At 40.5% G+C, this 27603-nt stretch overlaps 2 protein-coding genes across 7 annotated transcripts in view; both read right to left on the reverse strand.

The window, feature by feature from the left end:
- Positions 1-3915: 3915 nt before the first annotated feature.
- On the reverse strand, positions 3916-5337 carry rassf10b (Ras association domain family member 10b). The gene has a single exon (XM_070967683.1). The coding sequence runs from the start codon at positions 5335-5337 to the stop codon at positions 4006-4008; it is 1332 nt and encodes a 443-aa protein (XP_070823784.1). The 3' UTR covers positions 3916-4005.
- A 2892-nt stretch (positions 5338-8229) lies between these two features.
- tead1b (TEA domain family member 1b) overlaps positions 8230-27603 on the reverse strand; it is a 49209-nt gene continuing 29835 nt past the window's right edge. Inside the window, exons 4-15 of one of the 6 annotated variants that reach the window (XM_070958696.1) lie at positions 24592-24656; positions 22422-22484; positions 22269-22331; positions 19893-19904; positions 18830-18961; positions 18530-18576; positions 18349-18410; positions 16962-17086; positions 15423-15596; positions 12746-12886; positions 12495-12647; positions 8230-11527 (exon numbers count right to left, since the gene is read on the reverse strand). In XM_070958696.1, the coding sequence (XP_070814797.1) occupies positions 11414-11527; positions 12495-12647; positions 12746-12886; positions 15423-15596; positions 16962-17086; positions 18349-18410; positions 18530-18576; positions 18830-18961; positions 19893-19904; positions 22269-22331; positions 22422-22484; positions 24592-24656 (1151 nt within the window). In that variant the 3' untranslated portion in view covers positions 8230-11413. Of the gene's footprint in view, positions 11528-12494; positions 12648-12745; positions 12887-15422; positions 15597-16961; positions 17087-18348; positions 18411-18529; positions 18577-18829; positions 18962-19892; positions 19905-22268; positions 22485-24591; positions 24657-27603 lie in introns of all 6 variants that reach the window. The other 5 variants (XM_070958705.1, XM_070958714.1, XM_070958679.1 and 2 more) reach the window with 5 other exon arrangements.

A 27603-nucleotide genomic window follows, 5' to 3' on the forward strand; every position in this document is an offset into this window, starting at 1 on the left:
TGAAAAAGACAATATTCCCACTAATGAAAATGAATATTCTGCTAATATTCCCATTTACACGCTGTCATGCATGCTCTGATTCACAGCTGCCTCGGTCATGTGTTAAATCACCCTGAAATAGTCAGTGGTGCAGTATTTGCACACTCTCAAAAGCGCGTTTTGCCTTCCAACCAGAAATGTGTGTTTCTCTTTTGACGTCTTCATCTAGCAGACAGTAAAACGGTTGCTGGCTGCGGCAAAATCTTTCTAATTACTTGTCAGAAGTGATTAGATCTACCTTTGTTTGATCTGAAGAGCGGAGAAGTTTGACAGTAGGTGGTGAGCAGCTGCTGACAGGAAGCAGACATGCACCTCGCCTTGGTGGGAGCGATGTGGTTCCTGCTGTGAGGAGCTGTTGGGTTTCTGCAGGTCACATCTGCGGCTCTGGTGGTGGATTAACACAGCAGGCTGGTCTGTGAGTTATGGATAATATCTGTGTCCTTTCTGAACAAACAATGCACAACAAAATGGTCCATGTCATGTGTGAGCTTTACTCTTGCAGAGGTTAATTCTCAGTATTGTGTGTTTAGAGAAACTGGGATTTTAATTTGAAAAAAACTTAGTCACACTGTGTGTATTCTCCTCTCGGTCCTAATGAGTGTAGCCACTCGCTTTACCCACAGTTTTTTTATGAATGTATCTTCATTGAGAGGAACCTGGAACATCAGTGGCCCCCAGGAAATGTCTGCAATGCATAATCGAGATGAAACGATAAGTCGGTTAATCGATTGATAGTTAATTAATCTGCATCCATTTTTCTTATAAATTGATTGTTTCAGGCACTTTTCAAGCAGGAATTCATACCCAAAACACGGCCATATAGGGCGCCCACGCAATCATCCTATAATGATCCATATTTATTATTGGTAAGAGGCAACCTTTAGAGCGAGGGTCAGGTCAAACATAGACCTTTTTTAACTAACATATGTAAGTTAACTTCTGTAACGTCCTTAACTGACGTGCACGACTTCATTTACATAACTCACGTACAATAACCCAAACGACCTAATCTGCTGTTTGAGGACATAATGCCAAACATTCCTGCACGAGTTTCCTTTTCTCATTCTCTCAGAATTTACATTTTGCATGTAAAACTATTAACTGAGAATGTATTCAGCAGATGTATCCATAATTGTGAATTGGAGTCCAAATCCATGACATGTTCAGTTCTCTTGTCCCGCTGCTGTGGACTGTGCATTTGTCCAAAACTCACGTCCCTCAGTCTCTTCCCTGTAAGACACATCTTGTCTGCACTCAGATCATTTTCTTTTTTGTCCTTTTTTTTTTTTTTTTTAAAGGAAGCTCTCTCCAGGACCTCAGCTGACTAAAACAACTTAACTGCACACACACACTGTGACACATCACAGCCACTGAAGATCAGCAGATGTAGACACAACAGTTAACATAAGCAGCCTGCAGCATGCTCACAAAACAACCCTCTGCTGCACTGCAGCAGCCTAGCAAGGCTCCAGCTCTTTGCCAAAAGGTTTATGGCATTTCAACACATTTGAGTTTCAACAAACATTGTGCACCATCACAAACGTGCACTGCACTGTCCAGTGAAAGGAAGCAGAGGATGATGCTCTGTAGAGCTTTTGGACACAATTCTTCCTTTCACTAATATACCTGTGTCAGCATGTTGGGACATCAAACATAGAACAAAGAGATCTGAAAGCAGAAAACACATCAGGAGACATGATTTTAGCGTTTACGCATATTTATTTATTTTATTTTTTTTTTAACAGATTTTTGGTTAGATGCCTGAAAAAAAGGTCTGTGGTTAACACAACCTATAGAGATTTCCACATTTTGGTGTACAATAATATTGTATGTATGTTGTATGTATTGTATTTATTGCCTGATATGATATTATATCAAATCAGTTGTTGATGTTTAGCCCAACAGTAGCTTTTTACTTGAGGTGATTGCGTTTACTCTTCAAAAATCATAAGAGTTTATTTTCTGAGAACATCCAAAATGGAAAACTCCCACTGGGAGCCAGAGCGATGCTACTGTCCGGGTCGGTCTGCAAAGATCAACCCTGCAGCGCTTCATGCGATATAAACCTTATCTAACATTTGCTTTTCTGCCGTGTCACTGTATCTGCTGAGAAACCACTTTGCTCATCTTCTGTTCTTCCTGTGGTTTTAATAATTCAATTAAATAGGTATACAGTTCCTGGGACACAGGCAGTAATGTATACTTCTGTGTTGTGTTGTGTATTCAGTCATAATGCAGCACATGGGCGGGTTGATCAACGGTGGAAACTCAATACTGTTTCACGGGCTGTTTTTGGTGTGTTTTCATTCTCTAACGTTGATCTAAGAAACTCTTTCTGCCAAATAATAACTTCAGGGATGAGCAGTAGTATCATAGTTTCTGACTTCTCTTCAGCTGAAAGCTCTTTGTCCAGTCCAGGGGTGTCACATACTGTCACACAAGTACACGTGGGCTAATAAACATCAATAAGAAAACAATACAGCCAGACATATTTGACAGCCTGCTGCGGTAATTCCAGAGGTATGGTGAGGATTTGAAGTTAATCACAGGCTCGCACCCATTCAAGTTTTTCTCTCCCAGTACCGATACTTTAATTGTTGACACTGATCCCACATTTACAATGTGTGTACTCACTCAACTCAGTGGAGTCTTTTTTCTGTAAAGTAACATGAGGCCAGGAGATCAGTGCATCCTTAGTATCAACGTCCTTGGAGGCTAATGATATTCACTGGGCCACAGTGTCACTTTCATAATGACTATTGAAGAATACTGAAGCCTTAAAGGGGCTTTCAGATAACTACCAGTACACAAGGCCTGGTTTCCTGCTATGGTCAGCAGTATCTTAGACAGAATTCTTAACCTTGCAGAGATTAACAGTTAACAGATGAACATAACTTCAAATGAACCACAAATACCATGTGACGCAGAGCTCATTGGACGTCAGCAGTAAGGGGCAGTGGAGAAGGAAGGAGGGAAATTCTTCTTGACCTCAGTCTGCAGATTGTATCACTGTGTACCATCAAATGGAAACTAATCTCACAGCAAAGTGATTGTGAAGTAATAAAGTGGTCTGACCAAAACCTCCAGGCACATAATTGCAAAGCTGAAATGAAAATTGTCTTTACATAAGAGTTGTTCCCGCTTTGTGGATTTGAAGATTTTGTTTTCACCCCACCACCAAAGCTGCCTCTTCCTCCTGTCAGATGGCCTGTTCAGGGATTCATCAGACATGAGACCAAAGACCAAACATGGCCTTTTTTTTTATTTTTAAGTGTGTGGCAGATGAAATGAGGCTGTCTGCTGCTATCTCCAAACTCTGAATGACTCGTGTGAAATACCCAACTCCCCGTCTGAGTGTAAAATGTCACTTCTTATCATCTGTTAGGGAAAGGTCACGTCCAGTCCAGGATGTGGAGCAGACCTGTGTGAGCTGTGTTTGGTCTTCAGATATTATTTTGACTTGGGTTATCACTCATTGTCTCGGCTGAGATGTTGCTCACAGAGTAACCCTTTGTGTCCTGGCTGCTGTCTTTGAGGTGTGCATTAGCATGGCAGAGGGTGTGATGTTGGCACATTTCATGCTTTGATCTGCTGCCTTGTCTTGCACCCTGCAGTCATGATTCAAACATGCACAGGGTGTTCAAAATCACGTTTCGCTTTTAGTGTCACTGCAAAGAGAAAAGAGGAAGAAGTTAAATCAAGTTTGCAAAAGAGTTTTTATTGTTGTATAGATAAGATTATTACCCCAACAGAAACGAACTGCAGTTGCTCTTAAACCAGTGTAAGATGAAAGTAAAGGAACATGTGGAGACTGTCATGATGCCAAGTTCACTGTCATCCATGTGGAAATGTGACACTGACTTTTTGTTTGCTTCAGAGTGATTTTGATCCCTGAGACTGTAGAAGTTCTTTCTTTTTCTAGTTTAAAAAAGATGTGAGGTGAGCGACCCTCCTCCTGGTAAAATCCTAAACCAGAGACTCCCACACCGCCTGGCTGTCTGAGTCCTGACTGTGCAGAGAACTTAAGCCGGTGTCTGAGTCGTCGTCGTTCACACTGTGAGCTTTGGACAGACCCCTGGCCTGCTCCACCCACTCGCTTTTCCTCTCCAAAGTGCTCATCATCCCCGTCTTATCATCCGCCCCGGGCTGGCTGCGTCCCTCCTCACTGGCCGTCCCTTCCGTTATGTCCAAAGTGTTCACTTTCTCCAGCAAATCCCTCATCTCCTTCTCCCTCGCCCCGCAAATCTTCTGGGTCATCTCTAAATCGCTCCTAATAGCTTCTAAATCCGTGTTGAGGCGCAGACCGATGTACAAACTCGCATCTAGTTGTGTTCTGATCCTCTCTCTTTCCAAAAGCAGCTCGTTTTCTGACGTTGCGTCTCCCTCGGTGCTGGGGAGGGGCGGTGCGCCCTCTGCGTCTCTGCTCCTCAGCTCCTCGTTCCTCCGCTGCATCCAGCGGTGGTTCAGCTCCTCCTGCACCTGCATGGCGATGATGTCTATAAGAGCTTCCTGCTCCACCAGCTCCTCCTGTAGTCTAGCCACCTCCTCACACCGCCGGACATACTCTTCAAACTTAGCAACAGCCTCCTCTGAACTCCGGTTGTCTCCCTCTCGGCTGGAAGCGACAGCAGCGTCCACTAAATACGTGTCCTGCACATAATTAACGCCGTGTCTTTGAATTCTGTCAAAATGCACCTTTGCCTCGCGCCTTTCGATTTCTGCGTCCAGCTCTGTGATCCTCTGAACCTGCTGGCGGATCGTATGATCCTGAGAGATCACAAGATGAGCCAAACGTTCCATCTTTTGCGCACAGGAGGCGTCTCTGTGCGTCGCTTGCGCCCTCTTTTTATTATTGATCTTCTCCAACTTTCTGAAAGCTTTCCTCACAATCCGTCGCTGTTTCTCCGGTGAGATGCCACCCACGGGAGACCGCGCGCTCACCTTGGTAACACACGGGCTGTGTTTGCTGAGCACCACACGTGCCTCTGCGCTCCGGGCTCCGTGGTTCGCCAAAGACGCCTCGTTTTTCACCAACACAAACTTCACGTTCCTCTGCTCCTCTCCCCACGCCACCCAGAGCCGTAAAATCTTGGTATTGTTGGGTAAAATCCTCTGGAAACCTTTCCATTTCTCCAGCACGCAGTAAGAGTGCGTGCACGCGGAGAGGCCGTGCTGCGACTTCTGCTCTTCCACAAGCACTTTGACAACATCAGCGCAGGTTGTGCGCTTTGACAAGCCGAAGACGAGCTTCTCCTCTCGGCAGACCCACACTGATATCTTACTTTCCTCCGACTCCATCACGAATGGCTGCTAAAGTGAACTTGTCATAAATAAAAAATCAGAAAAAAAGTCAATCTCGCAAAAGATTTAAATCCGCATGTGTGGAGAAAAGCGCAGCTGCGTCCCGCTCGGCTGGGAAGTTGCTGGAGGTCCATGTGTCCCTCTGTGCACTTTCCTGAAGCCAAGTCAAGGAAACGCTTTGCTGCGCCCACACCAGACTGTCGTGATCACATGACTGCCACCAGCAAGTGTCAGCCAAGAGGACTTCATATTGTGATGTGTGGTTTTGGAGCCATGATGACTTCAGGACAGTATTGATCACCAGCCACCACAGTCTGTGATATGCTGGAGGTTTATTGCTACCGCGTTATCACTGCATCCATAAAATGTGAAAAGGAAATTCTGGACCATACAACATATATAAAACATTAAATAAACATTAGAAAAATAATGATTAAGATTACAGGAAAAAGTGCTGAAGCTGAGTATTAATGTCTGAAGTGGCAGAGAGAGATAATTGAGATTAAAATGTCAGAAATATTGTTTTGTGCTACTTTAAAGTGATTTGTTTGCTCCAGCCCCAGGCTTCAGATGCAGCTGGGATGTCATCTGACAGTGGTTAGAGAGGCTAGTGCACCACATACGCACGCACGCACGCACACACACACACACACACACACACACACACACACACACACACGTATTCCCCTCTGTGTGGATCCAAGAAGGCCCCATTATACCATTTGTTCTATGCACTGTTGAAGGTGAGGGAGGTGTTGGAAATTTATCACAAGTTGCAGGATTTTCTGCAGTTTTCAAGTTGGTCTATCCGGACAGACAGCAGCTACAGGACACGCCTGCCACACAGTACACCATGGAAACAGGTTGAGGCAAAGACCTCAGGAGGTGTCGGGTGGTCTGTGAGACTGCAGATGGATCCTCCTCAGATGCTGAGATCAATCTGGCTCTGCAAGGCGAGGCTCTCATCATTCGAAGGGACGTGCAAGCGCATCTGCCTTTTTATAGATCAGCCAATAGGAACACCCTCTCTCTGAAATGACCTGTCATTGGCCAAAGTCTCCCATCACCATCTCTATTTTTTAAAACCTGAAAGCAACCAAGAGGAGGTGCAGGAGTCTAGTTTTCTTTCAGACAACAACAACAACAACAACAACAACAACAACAACAACTTTATTTGTATAGCACATTTAAAACCACAAAGGCAGCCAAAGTGCTGTACATACCACTTGAATTATATTATGCGGGTAGGCCGGGATGGAATTTATTCCTAATGCTAACCAAGGCTTTAACAAGCTAGCACGATAATGATTAAACTTTATTTATACAACACCTTTTAAAAGGAAGTACAAAGATCAAGTAAAACATCGAATAATGGAGCTGGAGAAACAGAACATGCAGGCCTGACACTGATATACAGCTTTTTAAAAAGGACTTGATTTAACACACTTGTGTTTGTGTGACAGCTCAGACTGATATGAGGATTTTGACTGATTGCAGAGCAGCCAGTGACAGTAATGCGTGTCAGAGACACAAAAATACAATCCAACATGCTTGGTGGATCATCTGTTTCTTTCTCATTGACTGCTTTCAGATTTCAGCCTTTATGAGTCTTAAACTTATGAGCTGTGATTGTAAAACGAGAGCAAATCGCTGCTCACTTCTGTCATTGTGAAGAGCCTGATAAACAGACTTTACCTGGAGTTTTGTTGGGTTGTCAGTGCTCCCTGCAGGAGGTTTGTTATTCTGTAAGGAAATCCAGGAACATTATGATGAACATCTATTACTCTTATCCAAACCTGTGGCAGAAGAGCTTTGGCAGTTTTTGTATGTGCGTCATGTGGCGTTAAGACTCTAAACTTGTGCACTCGTCAGCAACTTCATAAGGTCGTTAAGTTACACAGATTTGTTGTGAATAATTATTTACCACTCTCAATTGATCAACAGTTCATTGATCAACAGAAAATATATTTCAGAATAGAAAACAACTCATAATGTGAAGAAACATGGCTTTTAACAATAAGCTTGCTGACTAGCTACCGTACAGAGACGAGTCTTCATCATTCAGAGAGCCACCAGGCCTCCTCTAAAGATGCTCCAGCAGAGCTGATGTGCTCTCATGTAAGACAAGATCAGCAAAGTGCAAGTGTCTCAGGTCACATTGTTTTTGGCTGAGATAAACGAGCAATGCTCCCACACGTGAGAAGTAGCTCACCTAACGAGCCCAGATCACATGTGTATCAAGGCTGAATCCTCACTGCAGCGGCCAGGGTTCAGTTCCAGCCTTTGCTGCATGTCACCCTCCCTCTCTCTCCAGCTGTGTCTATCATAATAATGCAGACATGAAAAATAAGCTTAAAAACAAGTTGACCATGTGAACTCCCAACTGAACGTTTACTCCCTCCAAACCGACATCATCCCCAACCCAACAAACTGTTGTAAGTACAGCAGGAAAACAGGCTAATATTTCTCATTTCAGATACTGATACCTGTCGTTCAAATGATCAGGAATTGTTGTTTGGGCTGTTATTACTTGTATTATCATCTTAACTGTTACTGCTTTCAGTTTACAAGGTTTGCTTTTCACAGCTAGATGACTGAATTCCACAATTTCTAAATTATTAGCGCCTTAATTCAATCAAAAAGGAAGTCACTCTTACTGCGTTTGCTTTTAATTAAACAATGTCTCCCTCTGGTGATGGTTTCTGGTACTACAGCAGTGACCATTAATGTTCTCCTACATGAGGAACAGTGACGGGGGCAGTTAAATATTAAGTGAGAGGCTCCATCTGCTGTTGACCTGAGCTTCCTGCAGGGTTAAGTGGTTGGTGCCTGAGTCATGTCTGTAATACTTCAATTATGTTAAATGTTTAATTAAACTGACAACAAAAGGAGGCAATAAATTCAGATTTATTTAACTTCAATATTGCATACATACAAAGTATCTAGAAAGCTACAAAATATCTACTATTATCAAGAAGGCATCATAATGTTACGGAGCAAAGACAAGACCATATGCAGAACACAGAAACATCACAGAGCTTCTTTTCTCTCTTTGCTCCAACACTTTTTACTGTCATGGATACGAAAAGATATCACACATCTGTACCAAGAAAAGCTAAGAGAGAATTTTGTACAAAGCACCTTTTTACAAAAACAAGTCGGCACACAAAACCCAAATGTGTGTATGATAACTATATGTGAGCTATGTGAAAAATCACTTTAAAGCCACCATCCGAAAATGGTCATAAAACAAAAAGGTACCAGTACCTACTCTTCGACAGAATTACAAATAACAAGAGCTAAACTGCTGATATGTTTGTGTCATGATTCCTCAACTTAGATGATTTTTTTTTTTTTATTATTTGTTTTTTAACGTGTCCATTTTCTCCTCAAATGGTCCACCAGACATTCGTGCCATGGAGGGCATCAGTTTTAGCGTTGAAACGACATGTCAAAATGTACCAGCAGTGCAGCAGCAACATCATTACCATCTTGTTGGGCTTGCAATATACAGACAATGTCATCACAAAACCAAGTACAACCGTATACAAGTACAATAAGAAAACAGGAACATCTACATAATCAATAAATGTGAACAGATACACAGGGTAAACATAAGAAAAAGCCTATTAAAACTCCACAGTGTCCACAGGACTGTGGCAAAATACTGAATGACTGAACTTTATCTGCATCCACCAGAGACATTGTCTGCAATTATTTAGAGCTTCTTCGGTTAAAATACTTTGAATGATTATAATTTTTTTGTAAGAAACAGTAAATGTTCGAGTAGCTATGGTCCTTACGGTGAAAAGTATTAACCTCTACGGCCTCGTCTACATAAGCAGTTGTGAAAAATTAGATCCTGAAACAATATCTCAAGCAGGTTTTGGAAAGAATTTGAGTTTTATCCACATTAAACCAGTTTGAACTGTTAGAATAATTATTAAATAAACTTTCACTTTTCCCTCTGAAAGATGCTAAATGATAAAAGCTTGTCGGTCCCTGCCTCGTCGACATCACAGCTGCGTCTGCATCATTGACGGTAACACTGTGGAAGTGTGATGTTTTCTGTGGTTTTCACATCGTGCGAGTGTGCGGTCGTGGGAAAGAGGAAACCATGATGTCTCCAAAAAACTTTTTTTTCTTTAAAAAAAAAACACTTGAACCTGCAAGTGTGCACGAAGCAGACGGCTGCAGCGTTTCTACGAGCTAACATCCTGCGTGCAGTCGGCGGCTGTAACGTTGTCAGCAGGTCTTTGACCTTGAGCACAGACGTAGGTTTTGATCAAATACATCATTTGTGAAATCAATTTCTAATGTAAAAAAAATGTAATATATCATTTCTTTATTTTACCAGTAACCAGCTTTCCCCTGTTGTCATTACAACCCTTTGAAAAGGCAATGTGGTGATTGGTTTCACTTGCGTCTCATTTTTGGTCTAGCAACATTTCATTTTTAATTTCTGTTTCTCTTTTTGAAGCTGGAAATTTTAAACCAAAGGCACTTCCTTGCTACCATGCAGGACATGACAAAAGATTGACTGAATCTCTGTATTTTTTGGTCTTGTACAACAGGAAAGGCAGTCAGTCTGTTTATAGTACACTCTTTGAAAAAGGCCGATGTTGTAGGACATAAAAATAAAACCTGTATTGTAAGTGGTACTGTTGAGATAATTTAACGGAGGAGTACTGCCGCTTAACAACAACAAAAGCTTTATTTCTAGGAGTGTACCAATTACAAGAAACATGATTTCTCAGATGTGGAGATGTACCAAGTAACATACCGGTGAGTCATTTTTGCCTGTTTCATCCACAGAACTGATTTTAGACTTAAAACAAAGCAAAGGGTAAAGTTAGAGTATATTCTAAGGCACTGTACATCTACACTTTGGCAGATAATATTGTGAAGTTCTTACACAAAGCAAATGTATAAATAGTCTTCCCATGTAGAGATCACAGTTTTAGTGGCATCTTTTGGGAGTTCACACAGCTATAACATGTTTAAGGCTGGGGATCAGTATAGGCCACAGAAACATGTGAACGTAGTGTGAAGGCAGCAACACTCTGGCTTGAGTTTTTACACATCGAGCCCGGGGGGGGGGGGGCATATAGACCAAAGCCTGCGGTCTGCAAGTAGTGTAGTGTTATGATTATTTACGCTGTTGTTCTAAAACCACGGATCTACCAGGGGACAAAAGTAAGCATCACTAAGGCCAGCTCAGGAAGGGGAATAAGCTGCTTCTGGACATGATGAAAGTCAATTTAAGCTGCTGTCACCTGTCAAAAGCCGAATTAGTCTCCTCTCAGCTGTCACAGAGAAAAGACTCATTTGCAGAGTGGAAACGGTGGTGATGGTGCAGGCGACTATCTACATTTATGGAGCAGATGCAAAATGTCTGCAGTAATTTCACAGTGCATTCATTCTGTTAGTATCTAAGACTCGGAGTGCTTCAACAGGGATAAATATACAACTGAAAGCTGAGTTGTTTTTAAAGAAATAACAGTAATTTTGCAATACTCACGACCACTTACGTCCAACTACTGTCTTTGTAGTGTTGTGTTAGTTTTGTTTCTTTGGAAAATCTATTGGCTGTGGGTGCACGTCTGTATGTCGACAATATGTATGCTCACAAAATCATGAACTACAGACATACAAAACACACTCAAACAGATTACACAGACCATGTCAGGCTGCTGAGAGAAAGGCCAGCATCCTTTTTTTTCTTAGTCTACATGACAAAGCAGAAACAGACGACACACACATTTCCATTTACCAAATGAATCTAGTAAATTCCTTAAGAACGGCCACATTTATACCCAACGAAGACCAACTCATCGCATTTTAAACAAGATTTCCCACATTTAAACATAAAACAACTGTACCGCAATCAACAGCTGCAGTCAAATAACAGACACTTTATATTAAAACAAATTTTGAACAACTGACTTCACCCGATACCATGACCAAAAAGCATTGTAGGTGTGACTTTCAGGTAGAGGCACTGCCACTTGTTTTGAGGTTGGAAAGTCTATGAAAAGGGGGGTTGGGGATGGGGGGGGGGGCTCATAGCCTCTCATTCTTTGACCAGTCTGTAGATATGATGCTGGGCACCGTGCTCACTGTTTGAAACTTCAAACACACACGCCATACATAGCAATGTCTCCTGGGTGTCCCTATTCGTCACCACCTGCAAGAGAAGACAAAGTCACTTTCCAGTCGACAAGTGCTGCACTCTTTAAAATAAGTAAAGAGGAAGTGTCGTATTTTACAAACAGAAAACAGAAAAAAAATGTTTACAGGGAGACACTTCAGGTGAATTGAGTAAATGTTTTAACTCAGAGATATCAGCATGAAACATCCCCAGCTGAGACAGTTATTGTTTTGTGTGATAAGTTTTCTTAGATTGGATGTTTCAATATGCAGATGATGCATTGTCTAATTAAATATGCAGCTATTTACTTCTTTCATCTGTAGCGTCTCCCTTTACTTTTTCCTCTATAGTTCAGTTTAGGTTGTTATGGTTTTGTCAAATCTAAACATCACCTTGGACAGTCAGGATGAAAGTTCAGACGCAGTTTAAAACTTGACCTAAATGTGTTATTGTCAGTTCCTCCTGCAGCTTTCCGAGCTTCTTAAGACACCGTTTGCCCCCTTCGAACAGGAAGCAGGCACTCACTGATCCACAATCATTTCTAAAAGCATCTCATGATGCTTTTGGGACACTTGTTAAGCTTAAAAATATTTATAAGATGGATTTTATGATAATCTTAGCCTTAAGATGCTCTTGCGCCCCGGTTGCTATTTTGCGTGCAAAACCCCACATATGCCTGTATTTGTTTTTGCTTTCTCTTTGCGGTGAAAGACCCCTTAAGACCCCATGTGATGGCTAATAACAGGGGTTCCTGCCCCCTCTTATCCTCCCTTTTCCCCTGCAGATAATGAGGCTCCGCACACTGTGTTTCATCCCCTGTGGAATGAGAGCAATGTAGGACCAATGAGAGGAAGTCATCTGAAGACCCTGTCAACCCCCCACACCTTTCTTTTTTTTTAATAAAGCCAGCTGGAGCCACCAACACACCCTGACGGTAAAGAGAAGAAGAAGAATGAGAGTCCGGGAGAGGGCTCTCGGCCACTCAGGTCAGTGAGGTGATTACCAATAAGATCGTGAAGTTCTCCAGCACGCTGTTCATCATATATTTCTCTGGCAGATGTTTTAGCTTATGGATGAAGTTGATCATGTATTCACACATGGGAGACCGGCTTATCCGGTAGACAAAGCGTCCGTTCTCAAACCGTGCATATTCAGTCTGAGGAAAAAAAGAGCAAATTATTTATGAAAGTAGGAGATTAAGGGCAAAACTCAGCAGCGACTTGCTCACACTCACAGGATGGAAAGACCTCATACCTCAACTTTCTCGACCACCTGCTTCCCAAAGGAGCAGACCTTCGTTGAACATGTGATGGTCATGTTCTCTGAGCTCTCGTACTGACTAGTGACTCCGTAGAAAGATCCAGTGTCATCCTGGATGTTGCAGTTCAAGTCAGCCTGGAAGCCAGAGAAAAACAGGGCCTTCTGTGAAGATTAATGCGTTTAAGGTTTACGGGAATAAACAATACACAGAACCATGTAAAAACAGATAACTTTGTTGAACCTGCAATAACTGATTTGTTTTGGCCTTTTGGGGCAGTGAACACAACACTGATATGTCATCACCTTTTAAGTTGATGTGGCATGAGCGTTAGCTTTTTTGGAGTTGTCTCATTGTCTCCTTTTAGCTCAGTTGTGGTCTCCACCAGCTCCTGGGGGAAATATCTGACTCTTTAGCTGCTAAATGCACCAGTTAGTCACTCACTCTGCCTGTCTGCTGTTTGCTGCTGAGGTGAATGACGCTATGACAATGGCGAGAGTGAACTGAATCAGTTAAACTGTGGGCCTGGCAGATAAAAAAACATGAACTGAAACGTATGAATCTACAAGTGAACCCTTTAATATTATCACATCTTCATTTGATGCATGATACAGGACACATTTGACATTAATAATCAAAGTAATTTTCCAATCTTTATTGATTTTAACAAAACATTAACCCTATCCCATTTCTAAATCCCTTGTTCACTACTTGCCAGAGCACTGCAATCATCTGCTGCTGGTTTATTGGAGGTTTCCAGCAACAGCCGAAAGAAAATCAGTGATGCAGCGTTTGTTAGTTAAGCCCCAAAGCTCTGGAACACACTACCTATAGATATCAGGGCAGCCAGTTCACGAAATATTTTTAAGAGAAAGCTAAAAACATCTCTTTTCACTTTAGCGTGATATGTACTTTCCTCATAAAGACTTAAAATTTTTGTGCTTTGCCTCGCACTTACATAGCTGTACATCTTAAAATCCATCCATCCATCCATTTTCTATGCCGCTTATCCCTTTCGGGATCTCGGCTGTCAACGGGCGAGAGGCGGGGTACACCCTGGACCGGTCACCAGCCGATCGCAGGGCACATACACATACCATTCACACTCACACTCACACCTAGGGGCAATTTAGAGTCACCAATCAACCTAATGAGCATGTCTTTGGTCTGTGGGAGGAAGCCGGAGTGCCTGGAGAAAACCCACGCATGCACGGGAAGAACATGCAAACTTCACACAGAAAGGCTCAACCCGGGAATTGAACCTGCAACCTTCTTGCTGTGAAGCACACACACTACCTGCTGCGCCACCGTGCAGCCGCACATCTTAAAATGTTGTACTTATCTTGATTTATGCATTCTGTGAACTGTTTTAAACTTTATCTTATTACTATTAGTCAGTGGTTTTATTTTCCATCTTAACTTATTCTCTTTTCTTACATTCATTTATTAGACCTGTTTTTATGTTCTTTGAGCTGTATTTATTGCATGAAAGGTGCTATAAAAATAACAATTATTATTATTACCATTTTTGTCATTAGCAGGATTTAAACCTTGTATGAAAAACTGTGGGTCTAGAGGTATTTGTATGGATAATATGTCCTGGATACACTCTCTCACTGCTTCCTAGAACTTTATTATTTGAGCACATTGTCAAAGACACTGGAAAAATGTACCTTTTCATAGCATAGCTCTGTTGTATTTATTAAGCTTTTCTAGGGTAATATATTGTTCACATTAGCAAATTAAATCAAGGTAATATTTAATACATTGCCACTATAAAAATATCCATTGTAGAAGCTTTAGGTGTAACTGCCAATGGCATTTATTGTACAGTATGTATAGTACATACAGTGTACAGTTGTATATACAGTGTATTCTGTGGAACTGAGACACATGTCTGTGCCTAACCTTGTATCAGAAGACAGAATCAAGTTTAAACGTGGCAGCTGTAACTCTACATTAAGAATTTCTTTGTCACTGGTCAAGAGCCGTCGAGATTAAGCCTGTACATCACATATCAAATTAGAGGATCCCAGCCACATCTGAATACGCATGTTAATGTGTCCATATTAGAATGAAGATTCTAAAGAGGATTAAATGAAGTTACTGATTTACAAGGTTGAACGGGTCTGCTCCTGGAGGGCAGCCTTTCTATGCCCTCAACATCCTGTTCATTATGGATACAAAAAGAGGAGACATCCTCCTACAACATTCTCCTCCTTCATTAAGCAAAGCAGTTATACATTCATTATTGTGCAGATTCTGTCTTTCATTTGAAATTTAGATTGGCCGGTCACTTCAAAAGGAATTTGAGGGGACTTGGTCCAAGTGCATACGGTCCTACTTTGTTGGCTGCCGCTAGTTAGCATTTTGCATCAGGGAGGAAATACATGCAATGTTTAAACAGCCATTAGGAGTGCAACCAGGTCACTCCATTGTTTGGAGATATTACATTGAATTAGCGAGTGCTTTGATCAAAAGCTCTCCTGCTATGCAAGTCCAAACACAGCAGAGTGCAATCTGCAAACATTAAGAGAGCAGTCTTCTCTGTGTAGACTGATTACAGCCAATCACTAAAGATGAACCTGAACAGACCCTTACTGAACAGGATTCACAATGATATTAAGACTGATGCATGGAAAATACAATCAAGCTGCAGCAAATCCTACTCACCCAGAATTTTATGAGGAAGAAGGAATTCTGGGGACCTTTTCCATACAGCTCCTTCAGCCCTCCTTTCTTCTCTGGGAATTTGTCGTAAATCTGACGAATGTCCACCGACTCTAGCAGGGCGTCACTGTAGGAATGATTTGTCTGTCCAATATGTACAAATAGGTGCTTGTTGTACTGAAAAAAAAAAGAGTACATACATATTCTTAGAAACAAACCTAAAAAATATGGTGCTCTATTTCAGATTATATCAATTTGATTTAGATATATAGTTGTATTATAAACCAATATCCAGGCATCACAAACACAGTATGTTTACTGAAATAAAATAAACCAGTTCTGACAAATAACCACCATAATAAGCAGACGGTAGTTAGAATTAGATTGGTAACAGCACACTCTGATGATGGGAGATAACCCTATGCAACATTGCTTTTTATTTGGCTGTCTGCATGGTTTTAGAGAGCTTTTTTATTTTATGATGTACAAATTAGGTAGCATTACATTCTGCTCCACTAAAGCCAAAAACAAACTGATCCCCTCATTTGTATTAAACCAAGCTGGGAATGCCAGACTGCCTCACCCAAATTCTACCAGCTGAAGTTTTGACTTTATTATAGGCAAGAAAGCTGTGAAATCACAAATTCTGACTAATATTGAATCAAATATTAAACTAGGCAATGGTAAATTAGTTATTTTCTCAAACACTAGATGAGCATAATTAACATGAAATGCTGTATTTCTGCACCAATGGCAAGCACAGTCAAGCTAAACTGACAATATGGACTGAAAAGTGAGTGTTTTGCTGTAAAAAAAAAAACCCAAAACAAAACAAAAAAACATATTTATAGGTTTGCTCTATTCCAAACTGAGAATATATGGATTTGGTTTTACAAAGTGAATAAAAATGATAGCTGTTAAACCTCAAATCCATGATGCAGAGCAGAGAAGCAGAGAGAGAAGCAGCAAAAAAAGAGAATAACATTTGGTTTTCAGAGGTTTGCTGAACTCGTGGTGACTGTATGAAACCCCGTTATGTGGTGCTGCACTTCAGTTTAAAAGCTCACAGAGTAGCCTCTCCAGCATGTAGCCTTTAGGGCAAATGTGACAATTTCAAGCATTAAGCTGAATGTAAGATTAATGGCTGTTGTCATGCTGTATTAATACCAAAAGAAAGTGCAGAGGAAAATGTGGACAAACATTAAAAAAAAAACTTCCAGAGCAAACAAGAAGTGTGAGACAGAGCCTTGAAGCCGCTGATTAGTCAACTCACACTCGGGGAGCCTGTGGAAATACAGTCTTGGCATGCCTTTTAAGGAACTGATTAATATACAGTCTCTCATTATTTCTGCAGGTTTTCATGCTGTTTGTCCCTACAGGCCAGGCTTCTCCCCTCTCAGCTTGTGTTGGCCTCCTCTCAGCTGACTCTGTGCCTTGGAAATGTCCCAGTGTATTCATAGAGGAAAGGACTGGGTGATAAGAGGTGGGAATGAACGCCATGAGATACTGATATTTCATGCTTTAGGATAATGCTCCACTCACTGAGTCTGGGTCTCTCTGTTGCTCTAGGAAGGCGGAGAACTCCACCAATCGGAGTTTAGATGTACCGATGGAGCGGCCCTGCCATGCGGGTGCCGTGGGAGCTGGAGCTGCTGTGGGCTCGTAACCTGCAGTAACACCACAGTAATAAAAGATCCATCCTGTCTGTGGGTTGTTTTACAGTGCAGCATGGACACGTTCATTTTTAAGACACTGTAACAAAAAACTTGTGATGTCATGTTCGAGATATTGTTTTGAGGTTTCAGGGACATCTGTTGCAAGTCAGGTTTGTTTATGTTGTCCTGGTGTTGTTACTGGCAACAGCTGTCATTATTTCCACTTATTTATGGGCAAATTACAGCTGTGCGCCATAGCATAGCAATAACAAACATAAACATATTGGATTGTCATCACAACAAGTATTGATTCATTCATATTTTCTTATTTCTAAAATGTGTGGGGCAAGAAATAACAAACTGAAACTGGGAAAAATAAAAAAATGTAAAAAAAAATTCCAAAAGTTATTTTAACATTTTTTATCCCATTTATGTTCTAGTGTAATGAAGAATAGTCTTTTGATTTATTTGATACAATGACATCGCATGTCTCTGAATTCTTGATCAACAGCCAAAAGATTGGTTTCAGATATAAAAATAGATGATTTCTCATTGAGTTACAATCAGTCCTAAATCATAAAACCTTAACATGGGTAAGAATAAATCAGCTGTCTGTGCATGACTGTGAATTGGACATTGGATTTTCTTTTCATTTTTATGGCAAGTTCTGAGAGAAAGAAGATTTTCCTGCAGTTGATTCCGAATTTGAGCAGCATTAAGTGCTTGAAAGTGCTAAAAATAAACTGTAGCTGTTAATGAAAAAAAAAAAAAAAAAAAAAAAAACTTAACTGATTAAAAACTGTTGTTACTGAAATTGATTCCAGAAACCAGAAACCAGATCCTCAAAACCCAACATTAACTTTCATCCTCCCTCCTGGAGCTTCACTGCACAAAGGTGCTCTGGGGGAAATGTAGGAGGAAGGTCCAAAGTATCAAAACCACCTTTTATTGTTGTGGCCATCTCCAAAGCATTTTCACCTCTCTCTATTCAACATATTTGTTTTACAAAGAGACAAACTGCCAATTCTCACAGTAAGATTAAAGAATAGATTTAACAGCTGAGGAGCTTGAAATGCTTTATACCAAGCAGGAAAATGCACACGAGGAAATGGAGTGAGCTTGAACACAATAAACAGCTGGCACTTGTTTGTGTTTGGCTCTTTGTATGACAAAGATGTTAGGGTGGAGATGGATTTAAATATTTTTAGCTTCAGTGTGATGTACAGTTTGGGCTCATTTTGCCTTGAAAGTTTTTTAAAAAAGGTAATTCTCACTTGAAATGGCTGTTGTGACTGCTGGCTGGATGGGATAGGCTTGCTGGGTGAAAGGCTTTATACTGGAACGGAAAATGACAGACTTGTTAGAAAAAAAAAAAATTCCATAGCACAATATATTGAATTTATTACTTGAAGACAGTGTGAGTTCTCTTTTCTGACACCAAAGTATGATACTTACTCTTGTGAGGATCCTGGCTGACCAGTCGATATCATGCCCTGCCATAACTAGATAAACAGACAACAAAGAACATCCAATTGTGAGCAGCTGTTAGCAACAAGATCAAAATGTCTCTTAGCTCCATGTGGACGAGGTTATCTACCACTCCTTTTGATCATGTGCTTATCTGATAGGGGCAGTTGTGCAAAGCTGTGGTGTGTAATGTGATTTGGCCAGGGTGTCGGCGTGGTTGTCCCCATGGCTGCACTGAGTGAAGCTGGACAGGACGGATCAATAGTGGGGTGCTGATGAGGGTCTTACCCCTGCTCCAGGGAAGGCTGGGCGCGGGATGCCTGGCAGTCCCAGCTTGTTGTGAATAGCCGTGGCAGAGACGATCTGAGCCGAGGACATGGAGGCCATGCTCTGGAGCGCTTTGTCCTTCACTGCTTGGTCCTTTAACAGCAGCCACAAAAGGCTTAGAACTCACACAGAAGGGGGGAGGTGGGACATGTTGCAGAGGTAGCAACAACCAGACTCCAAACAACACACTGAAAGCACCACTGACCTCTCTCACAACAGTAAACAGCAAGCAGTTTAAAAGAAGATGCATCTACGTTGCTATTTAAGTGTAGGCTTTTATAAAGGAATGTGTCAAACAATGGCAATTGAATTCCAATATACAATGGTTGGCAGAGGTATGCACTTAAATGAAAGTTTGCTTGTTGACTATTCTACCACTAAAATACTCATGCAGCAGCACTTCTATCAAGGCTGCGTTTGTCAAAACACATCTAAACATTGTGAAGAATTTCTCAAGTAAAACTGAAGGACATAAATCCCACTTGGTTAAGAGTCTTTCATCGCTCTAGTTACTGGTAGTTCCTTTTCTTTAATCTTTGGACAAGAGGTTTTTAAATGATCACCATATATCTACATTAGTTGTGAATGGCAATGCTTAATTGATGGAGCAGTAATAGTAATACAGTAACTACAAAAGCCTGCAGAAGCGCACTACACGTATGTTGTTTTGGACAAAGTCATTTGTTAATTTGCATTAGCAAAGTCATACTGAACCCGCTAAATTCAGTGTAAACACTGTATCAGAGTGCACACTTGGGCAACCCACACGCACGAGCAAACCCATGCACACTCACTGGTGGCAGAAGCTAAAAGGTACGCATGCTGGCAATAGATGCTGGTGGAGCAGAGTCAAGCTACAGTATGATAGTATGATGACAAAGAGACACGGATAAACTGGGAAAACACTGGGCAGCAGCTATTGTGTCACTATGGCAAGAGCAAAAATGCAAAACTAGCAGCTGAAGGACGAGGCAGCCCCTAATAAAGGCAGAAACAGTGTCACAAACAGAAAATAAATACTTACCATACTTGTAACCTAAATGCAAACAAACATGGTTTTATTGTACATTTGTGATACATTTACTCAGTAATTCAATATTAATAAAACGGTTAAAGTCTGAGCTATGCATGAAAAGGTCTTAGCGTTACAAGTCCCAACATCGGCAAAAAAAATACTTTGAGAATAACAAGCGTTCTTCACACATCACAGACAAGTAATGAACACTGAATAACAAAAGGATTATGAAATATGTATTTACAAATTATCCTCAGTCTCGGGGGGTCTTGCTCTCTACAATTAATAAGTAACACAATGACTGTTCTTTCACTGAAATGCCAAAGACAAGACCAGAAACAGCAGGTTTTCATTGATGCCCCCTTAAATGAAGGGCACACTTGTATTTCTCTTTGCCCCTGAACTCCAATTTGCTTTAAATGAGAAAAGACAGGGATTCATACAAAAGCTGTCTGTTTTTCTTCAGACAGCCGCCTGTGCCCTTGAAAGACCAGGCATTCATGTGGCTAGCTGCCTATCTGACTCGTTCTGTTTCTCAACACACACACACACACACACACACACACACACACACACACACACACACACACACACACACACACTCTCTCTCTCACAGATTAATGAGGGGTCATTAATTCATGTTGAATACTGGGAGTCGAGCAAAAGTGTGAAAGTCAAAACCTATAGTCGGCTCCCCAAGAAAAGAAGAAAATGGCACATGGGCAGAGTGTCCTTTGATATACAAGCATTACTTCATAAAATACCTCAAATTACAGGTCAATATTATACAAGATTACTTCTTTCACAATGCTTTTCTCCCATTTTAATCTGTCATTCTGAAAAGCTTTCTTCAGTGATTTTAACAGATTTCACTATTGCTGAAATAACTGACAAGAACGCTCTGAAATGACATCTGAACTAGGAGGAAGGAAGGTGGCCGACAGCCATGGCACTGTGAGACTGAGTTATAAACTGATTGAAGGGAGGAAAAAGAGAGCAGAGAGGGCATTTCAGAAAGCAGCCAGCCACCATCAGTCCGATTTCCTCGGACCTCAGCTCTCAGCCACTCACCAACAGCCAATGCCAGCATGCTTCCTGACATTTGCGCACTCTGATTTTGTTTTTTCTAAATTATTGCAAATATACAGGGCCACTTTATTGGTGTTATTGGTTATTGGTATTCACTCATGTCTGGTATTGGTGTACATGTAAGCCAGTAGGGAACAAGAAATTGCAGAAAGAATATTTTGGATGTTATTTAGAAGTAGTTTTCTCTACCAAAGGGCCAAGCTGGCAGCAAGTCAGTCAGTCAGTCAGTCCACCACTTTAGACTGAAATATCACATTTTAAACAGATTGCTATGAAATTTGGTACAAACATTCACATTTCCCACAGGATGAACCCAATTGACTTGAGTGATCCATGTGACCTGTCCTCTAGGACCACTATGAGGTTTACCTTTGTGGTTTGAGAGATAAATATTCTCAACAGCTATTGATGTTTTATTGATTGTTCTGAAATTTGGTCCACACCTTCATGATTCCCTGCAGAGAATTGTAATTACTTTGGCGATCTCCTGACTTCTTATCTATCAGGTCAAAATATCAATTTGTCCAGTACTTTGGTTGATGACCAAATATCTGCTTAACTTCATCTGTACTTAATGTTTAGTATTATTTAACAAATGTTAGCATGCTAACACACAAAACTGAGACCGTTAACATGGTAAACATTATACCTGCTTAACATTAGTATATTATCATTGTTATTGTGGGCGTGTTAGCATGCTGATGTTAGCATTTAGCCCAGTACATACTGTAAACTTCTTTAAAAAACTTGAATATTTTTTGCACATTATTGGCCAATATATGTTCATTTTTTTAAACCCTCAATATCAGTATGGGACTCAAAAATCCAATACTGTCAGGCTGTTTTATAATTAAAAAAGAGCTAGTAGTGGAATTTTTTCTTTGGCATGCTTCATGTTAATTGATTTTATTGTTATTTTTATTATTATTTTAGTCATGGAAATGATGAGCAGCTGCTCTCAAAGCAAAGGTCCATCATGAAAAGTAAAGAGAAAAGTGAATAAATGTAAATGAAAGTAGACAGGACAGTGACAGCATGTCTGAGTACGGGTGAGGGATGGACTGAGAAGGTGTGTGTGTGTGTGTGTGTGTGTGTGTGTGTGTGTGTGTGTGTGTGTGTGTGTGTGTGTGTGTGTGTGTGTGTGTGTGTGTGTGTGTGTGTGTGTGAACAGATTTCAGTCAGCAGAGGATTTGGGTTACGGGGAGTCAGAGCACCAGGCATTCACTCTGTCACCACGGGAAACAGGAAGTTAAGAAGCACAGCAACCAACAAGCCCAAAAGCAGAAAAGCGCATACCTTTAGCTTGGAATGAAACTCACGAGATTTCCTTCTGGCAAGAACCTGAATGTGACTAGACACCTGCAGGGTAGGGGAGGGGAGGAAAACAAAGGAAGAGCCTGTAACCATGGCAATGAAAAGCCCCCTGCAACTGGGCAAAGCCAGACGTACCTTAATGGCAGCTTGGATTTCTCGAACTTTCTTTCTTGCTAAGACCTGTATGTGACTAGACACCTCCATTAAAAAAGAGAAAACGGAAAATAAAAAAAAAAAAAACAAGAAAAGTACAAAGTGGATTATACATTTCCGTGTTAAAAGAAAAAGAACACACTTGAAGGAGATAATGTGCATGACAGAAGCATCTCCAAACCACACACCAAACTAACAGCCAATAAAGCGTTATGCTGTGTGTTGTCGTCGTTTAAGTGAACTGATTAAGGAGGATGCAGGCCCCTTTAACACACATTAAGAGCACCCAGATGTGATCTGCTGTGTGCTGAATGAGAATTGGCTGGTCTAGTAGTCTTATGGGAGCTGGGCGAGTATTTTCACGGCCAAGTTTACCCCTGATGTTAGCACAGTTCAAAATTATTTGATATCTCGCATGGACCGTTCAGCTGTGCTAGAAGTAGTTTGGAAGAGAAGTAATGTGTGTTGGTGACAGTTGTGAGGGTGGATTTACGTTCTCCTCCAGCACTTTTCACACAAATCACACATAAGGGGATTTTTCTGGCAGAGATGAGGGTATTTAACAGAAAGGGCAGCATCAAATGATTCTTCTGTGGGTGAATATTCATATTATTTACATATTTGCAGGTTGATACATAATCCAGAGCAGAGACAATTTTTTACTGGTTGTCAGAATATTAATCTGCAACTCTTTTATTTTCTGTGTTTGTTATTATAAATCTGACATTGTTGCACTTTGGACTGTTAGTCTGACAAAATAAGACATTTAAAGACATCATGCTGGGCATTTCCCACTATTTTCTAGCAGATATTATTATTTTTATTTTCAATAATAATTCAATTAACTGATTAATTGTTTAGGCTATCAATGGCAGAAAATACCAAATTTCCTAAATCCCAAGTTGACATATTCAAATGGCAGAAAAAACAAGTGAAAAGCAGCATTTGAAACTAGACATTTTCTGCAAAGAAGTGACTTCTACTATTTACTATTACTTGATTATCAAAATTGCTGCTGATCAATTTAATCCTGACCAATTTACCATTTTAACTCTAATATACTTATTACTTTTAGCCGTCACATTAATAACTGCAGTTCCACACAACACACATTTAAAGTAACAGTAAAAATAGGTGTGTTTCTTGGTGTAGCTGTGAAAAACAACTCTCTCTACTCTCTTTCTGATTCTCTACAGAGCAGAAGAGTCACAGAGAGAGAAAACATACGGCCTTTCTGGTCCAGACTAATCAATTCACGCGCACACAGTGATCGAATGTCGCTGTAGACAATGGCTTGTTTATCACTGTGACTCAAATCAGTGGTCATACAGGGAATTTCCTGTTTAGAGGGACGATTAGTCAGTGGATTAGTGAAGCATCACCAGGTCATTTAAATACAAGAATCAACTGTATCCGCTGATTTATTGTAGTGCTATAATTCCTATGAGATACACAAATAAGAGAAAGAGCCCTGAATTCTAGATTATTATATTGCATTTACATGATATACACTATCAGTTTGATTCAGGGATCTGAGCTCAACTCTGTGGTGAGAGTTGTGTGTTTGCAGTGCACGTTGTGTGTTGCAGGTTACAGGATGCACTCTCCAACACTGACTGAGGCAACTACAGAGACAGTGCCAATCTATTAATGCTTCCACCAACCTACTAATAAAGGCTTCCACTCTGGCCAAGTGCACAACCTCCATGATTAAGTCATGAGGTGGAATACTTGCATGGCAGAGCTACAGTGGATGCTCTCTTTTCAAATGACAATGATGCTGCATTACATAACTACTCTATTGTAGAAAATGAAAGGCTGAATTTTAAGTGAAAGGTTGGCAGCTTGTATGTAAAAGCTTTTAAAAATGGGAAATTAAAGAATCAATTTCTCCTGAACAAACCGACTGCAACTGCAGTTTTTATATGTATACAAAGTGCAAGTAAGAGCAACGACTTTGGGAATGTCATAATCCAGGGACATCTGAACACAGCAGTGACAGGGGCCTTCTCAGCCTCAGGTGTCTCCTGGACAGCTAAGCATTGTGTGATTCTACATCTTTGTTTCTCTACTGCAGAAACAAAGGCAACACATTCACATTTGACAGTCCTCTGATGCTCGTGCAACACAGACGTCTCCTCTCTTGTCTTACCTGCTTCCGAGTCCTCGTCTTCCCGGTCCGAAGCTTGATGTATCTGGCTATCAGCTCATTCCGACCTGCATGAACAGGAAAACACGAAATGTGTTTTAAATATTGACAACAACAGGATATTTAGAGATGAAGTCAAAATATCAAAGGAGGAGTGGGAATCTTTAGAAAATAGGGAAAAAAAGCCATCCAGGTTCGTAGCTGTGTGTGGGTCAGATACTGTGTGTAAAAGCCTCAATGATTCCTCGGTTATAAGCTGTCATATAGACTGAATCTTCCTGTGAAAACTCTGATGAAATGTAGGAGTGATTAATTAATAGTGTTGATTTTTTTTCAACCACAAGTCAATAAATTCTGAAAATATGAATTGTGAGAGATGAGCTTTTAAAGCTGGTTCTGTGGTTCTGTACAACTTTTCTAAGTAGTCGTACATTCATTCACAAGGTTTTCTGTGAATGTAACATAGTCATGGAATCAAACACAAAGATAGAAACTATAAGGTCTCTAATCATATTCTGAGTGGATGAAAATCAGAAGGTATGTTTGTCTCCTAAACAAACCAGATGCAGTTTCTCTGTGAAAACACCACATTGCATTAGCATGAAAAAAACCTACAGCAGCACAGCCTTTCAAATTAATCTAATTCAATCTCATTCTCTTCAAAGCCCGACGCTTTGAAAGGAAACAGACCTAGCTGTTCATACTATTACAGAAAATAATGGCAACTGAATATATTGGGTTTAAAACAGTGCAGCTCTGACTAAATTATAATTAAAGCATAGCTTTGTAGAGATTTCCAATTAACAACAGCTCCAAACATTCTTCTGCCCTCAGCTCTGCTCTAATTGCTGTAGCAATGCACATGACCCCTGCTTAGCCCTTTCATATGGTAATAACATGCCGCCAACCAAAACTATTACACAAATTATAGGTAAGGAGGCACTCTAATTATGTGTCCAGCTGTAGCCAACCAATGCCATGGATCTACAATGCTGCTGTGTGAAATGCACTAAACCATCAATATAATGAAGCATTTTTCTACAGTCACTTCATTATCAATTAAAGGCCTTACTTTTGTTATGACACAATAGGACCACAACGTACCACACTTGTTAACGAGCTGTTTCTTAGGTAATCAGAAAAAAAGGCCCTTTCTTTTTACAACCAGGACAAAGAATGTGACAGAGCACAAGAGGACGTCTCAAAAGGTATGAAAGAGCGGACGTGTTGCATGTTGTTTGTATGATGGAAACATGAGGTAGCTAGCGTAAACCGTCATTGTGATCGCCAGCTGACAAACATGGTTGGTCTGGATACAGCAAACCCTTAAATCCCATTATGTTCATATAGTAAGGGCATAATTAACGATCAATCTGTTTACTCGTATGGTCCATAAAATATCAGAAAATACTGAAAAATAACTTCTCCATGATGACTTCAAAAGGTCTTACTTTCCCCCGCCAACAACCAAAAACCCCAAAATATTCAGCTTTCTATCACAGAAAACCAGAAAATATTTACATTTAAGAAGAAATTTGAGAGAAAAGTTGTTTATTTCTTAATTTTATGTCCATTGACTAATCAGTTTCTGAACTGTTTCAGCTCTACCACATACATTACCCTCACACCATGTCCTTTTTTAAACTACAGGTCAATGGATGCAAGAAAAGTTTACAAATTAATTCCTTCCAAAAACTTCCATTGATTTTAATCACAGGAAATGTATAGAAATTTGCTTGAGAGCCATTTAACATCTTATAGGCTCCTGGCCATCACAGTAAAAGGTAAAATCCTGTGAGCTTAAATAAAAAGCAATATGATTATAGACTTGTGAACAAGAGAGAGATCTAGAGATCTATAACACCTGCAGCACCTGCCTGCCTGCCAAACCTACGCATTCTGTTGTTCCGCTGAGTGGAGAGGGGTGGGGCGGGCTTTGACATCTAGCTACAGTTGTTTAAGGTTGACTCCAAAGCTCATTTGAACATGGACATTTAGGTGAGGCCAGCAAAAGTGAACCCAGTCATGTGACCTCACGGGACAAATAAACATCATGTGGGGATTTACAATTCCAGCCTGCCTGTCCAGAGCGCCTGCAGTGTAAACTTAACCAGATGAAGCAGGGGCCTGCACTGTTTTTAATAATTCACACAGTGTGGAAACATAACATGACAATACAGGCATTCATGCAAACTCCTGATTCCTAGATCAAAGCACACAAATGGCCAGCTGAAAGCTTGCTTACTGTTGAATTATTCATTCTTTACACCAGGCTGAAGAAAAAAAAAAAAAAAAAAAAAAAAACCTCAATGGGTCCTGGCTACCCTGCATTTTTTCCTGGCCAGTGTTTGCAACAATTGCTGACAAAAATGTGACATTCAACTAAACAACTATATATATATATATATATATATATATATATGTGTGTGTGTGTGTGTGTGTGTGTGTGTGTGTGTGTGTGTGTGTGTGTGTGTATTTGACCAAAACAGCAAAAGATTCAGTGTGTCTATGGATAAATGTACTAAAGAATAGAGAAACGGTAGTAATAAGTCATAATAACATAAAGTAAATTTGTTGCATTTACATCAATAAGGCTGTAATGGGTATAAAAGATACATTATTTAAAGTTTCTGATCAAAAAAGCAAAACAGATTTAATCTATTTTAAGATAAATATATAACATTTACACATTAAAATGTCTAAAATGACAAAACCTCCTGTATGATATTTATTTTGTTGAGTTGTGTCCTACATTATCTTAAGCAGTGCGTTTCATTTGGTTAGTCGTTGCATTATATCTCCTTCAGTCCCTCTAGTTGCTATAACTATAACACAGGAAACACCAGACAATCCGTCAGACTGAGGAAGGAAGTCGACGACTAAACGCCATATGAATAAAACTTTAACACAATTCCTTGTCCAAGGACATTTCTGCCATTTCTGAGTCATATCAGACAGATTTTCATCGCCGAAGGTGGTTGTTCAACAATGACGACAACAACTCCCACAATTACA

Source organism: Chaetodon trifascialis, chromosome 1 (genome assembly GCF_039877785.1).
Source record: "Chaetodon trifascialis isolate fChaTrf1 chromosome 1, fChaTrf1.hap1, whole genome shotgun sequence".
NCBI classification, from domain to species: domain Eukaryota; kingdom Metazoa; phylum Chordata; class Actinopteri; order Chaetodontiformes; family Chaetodontidae; genus Chaetodon; species Chaetodon trifascialis.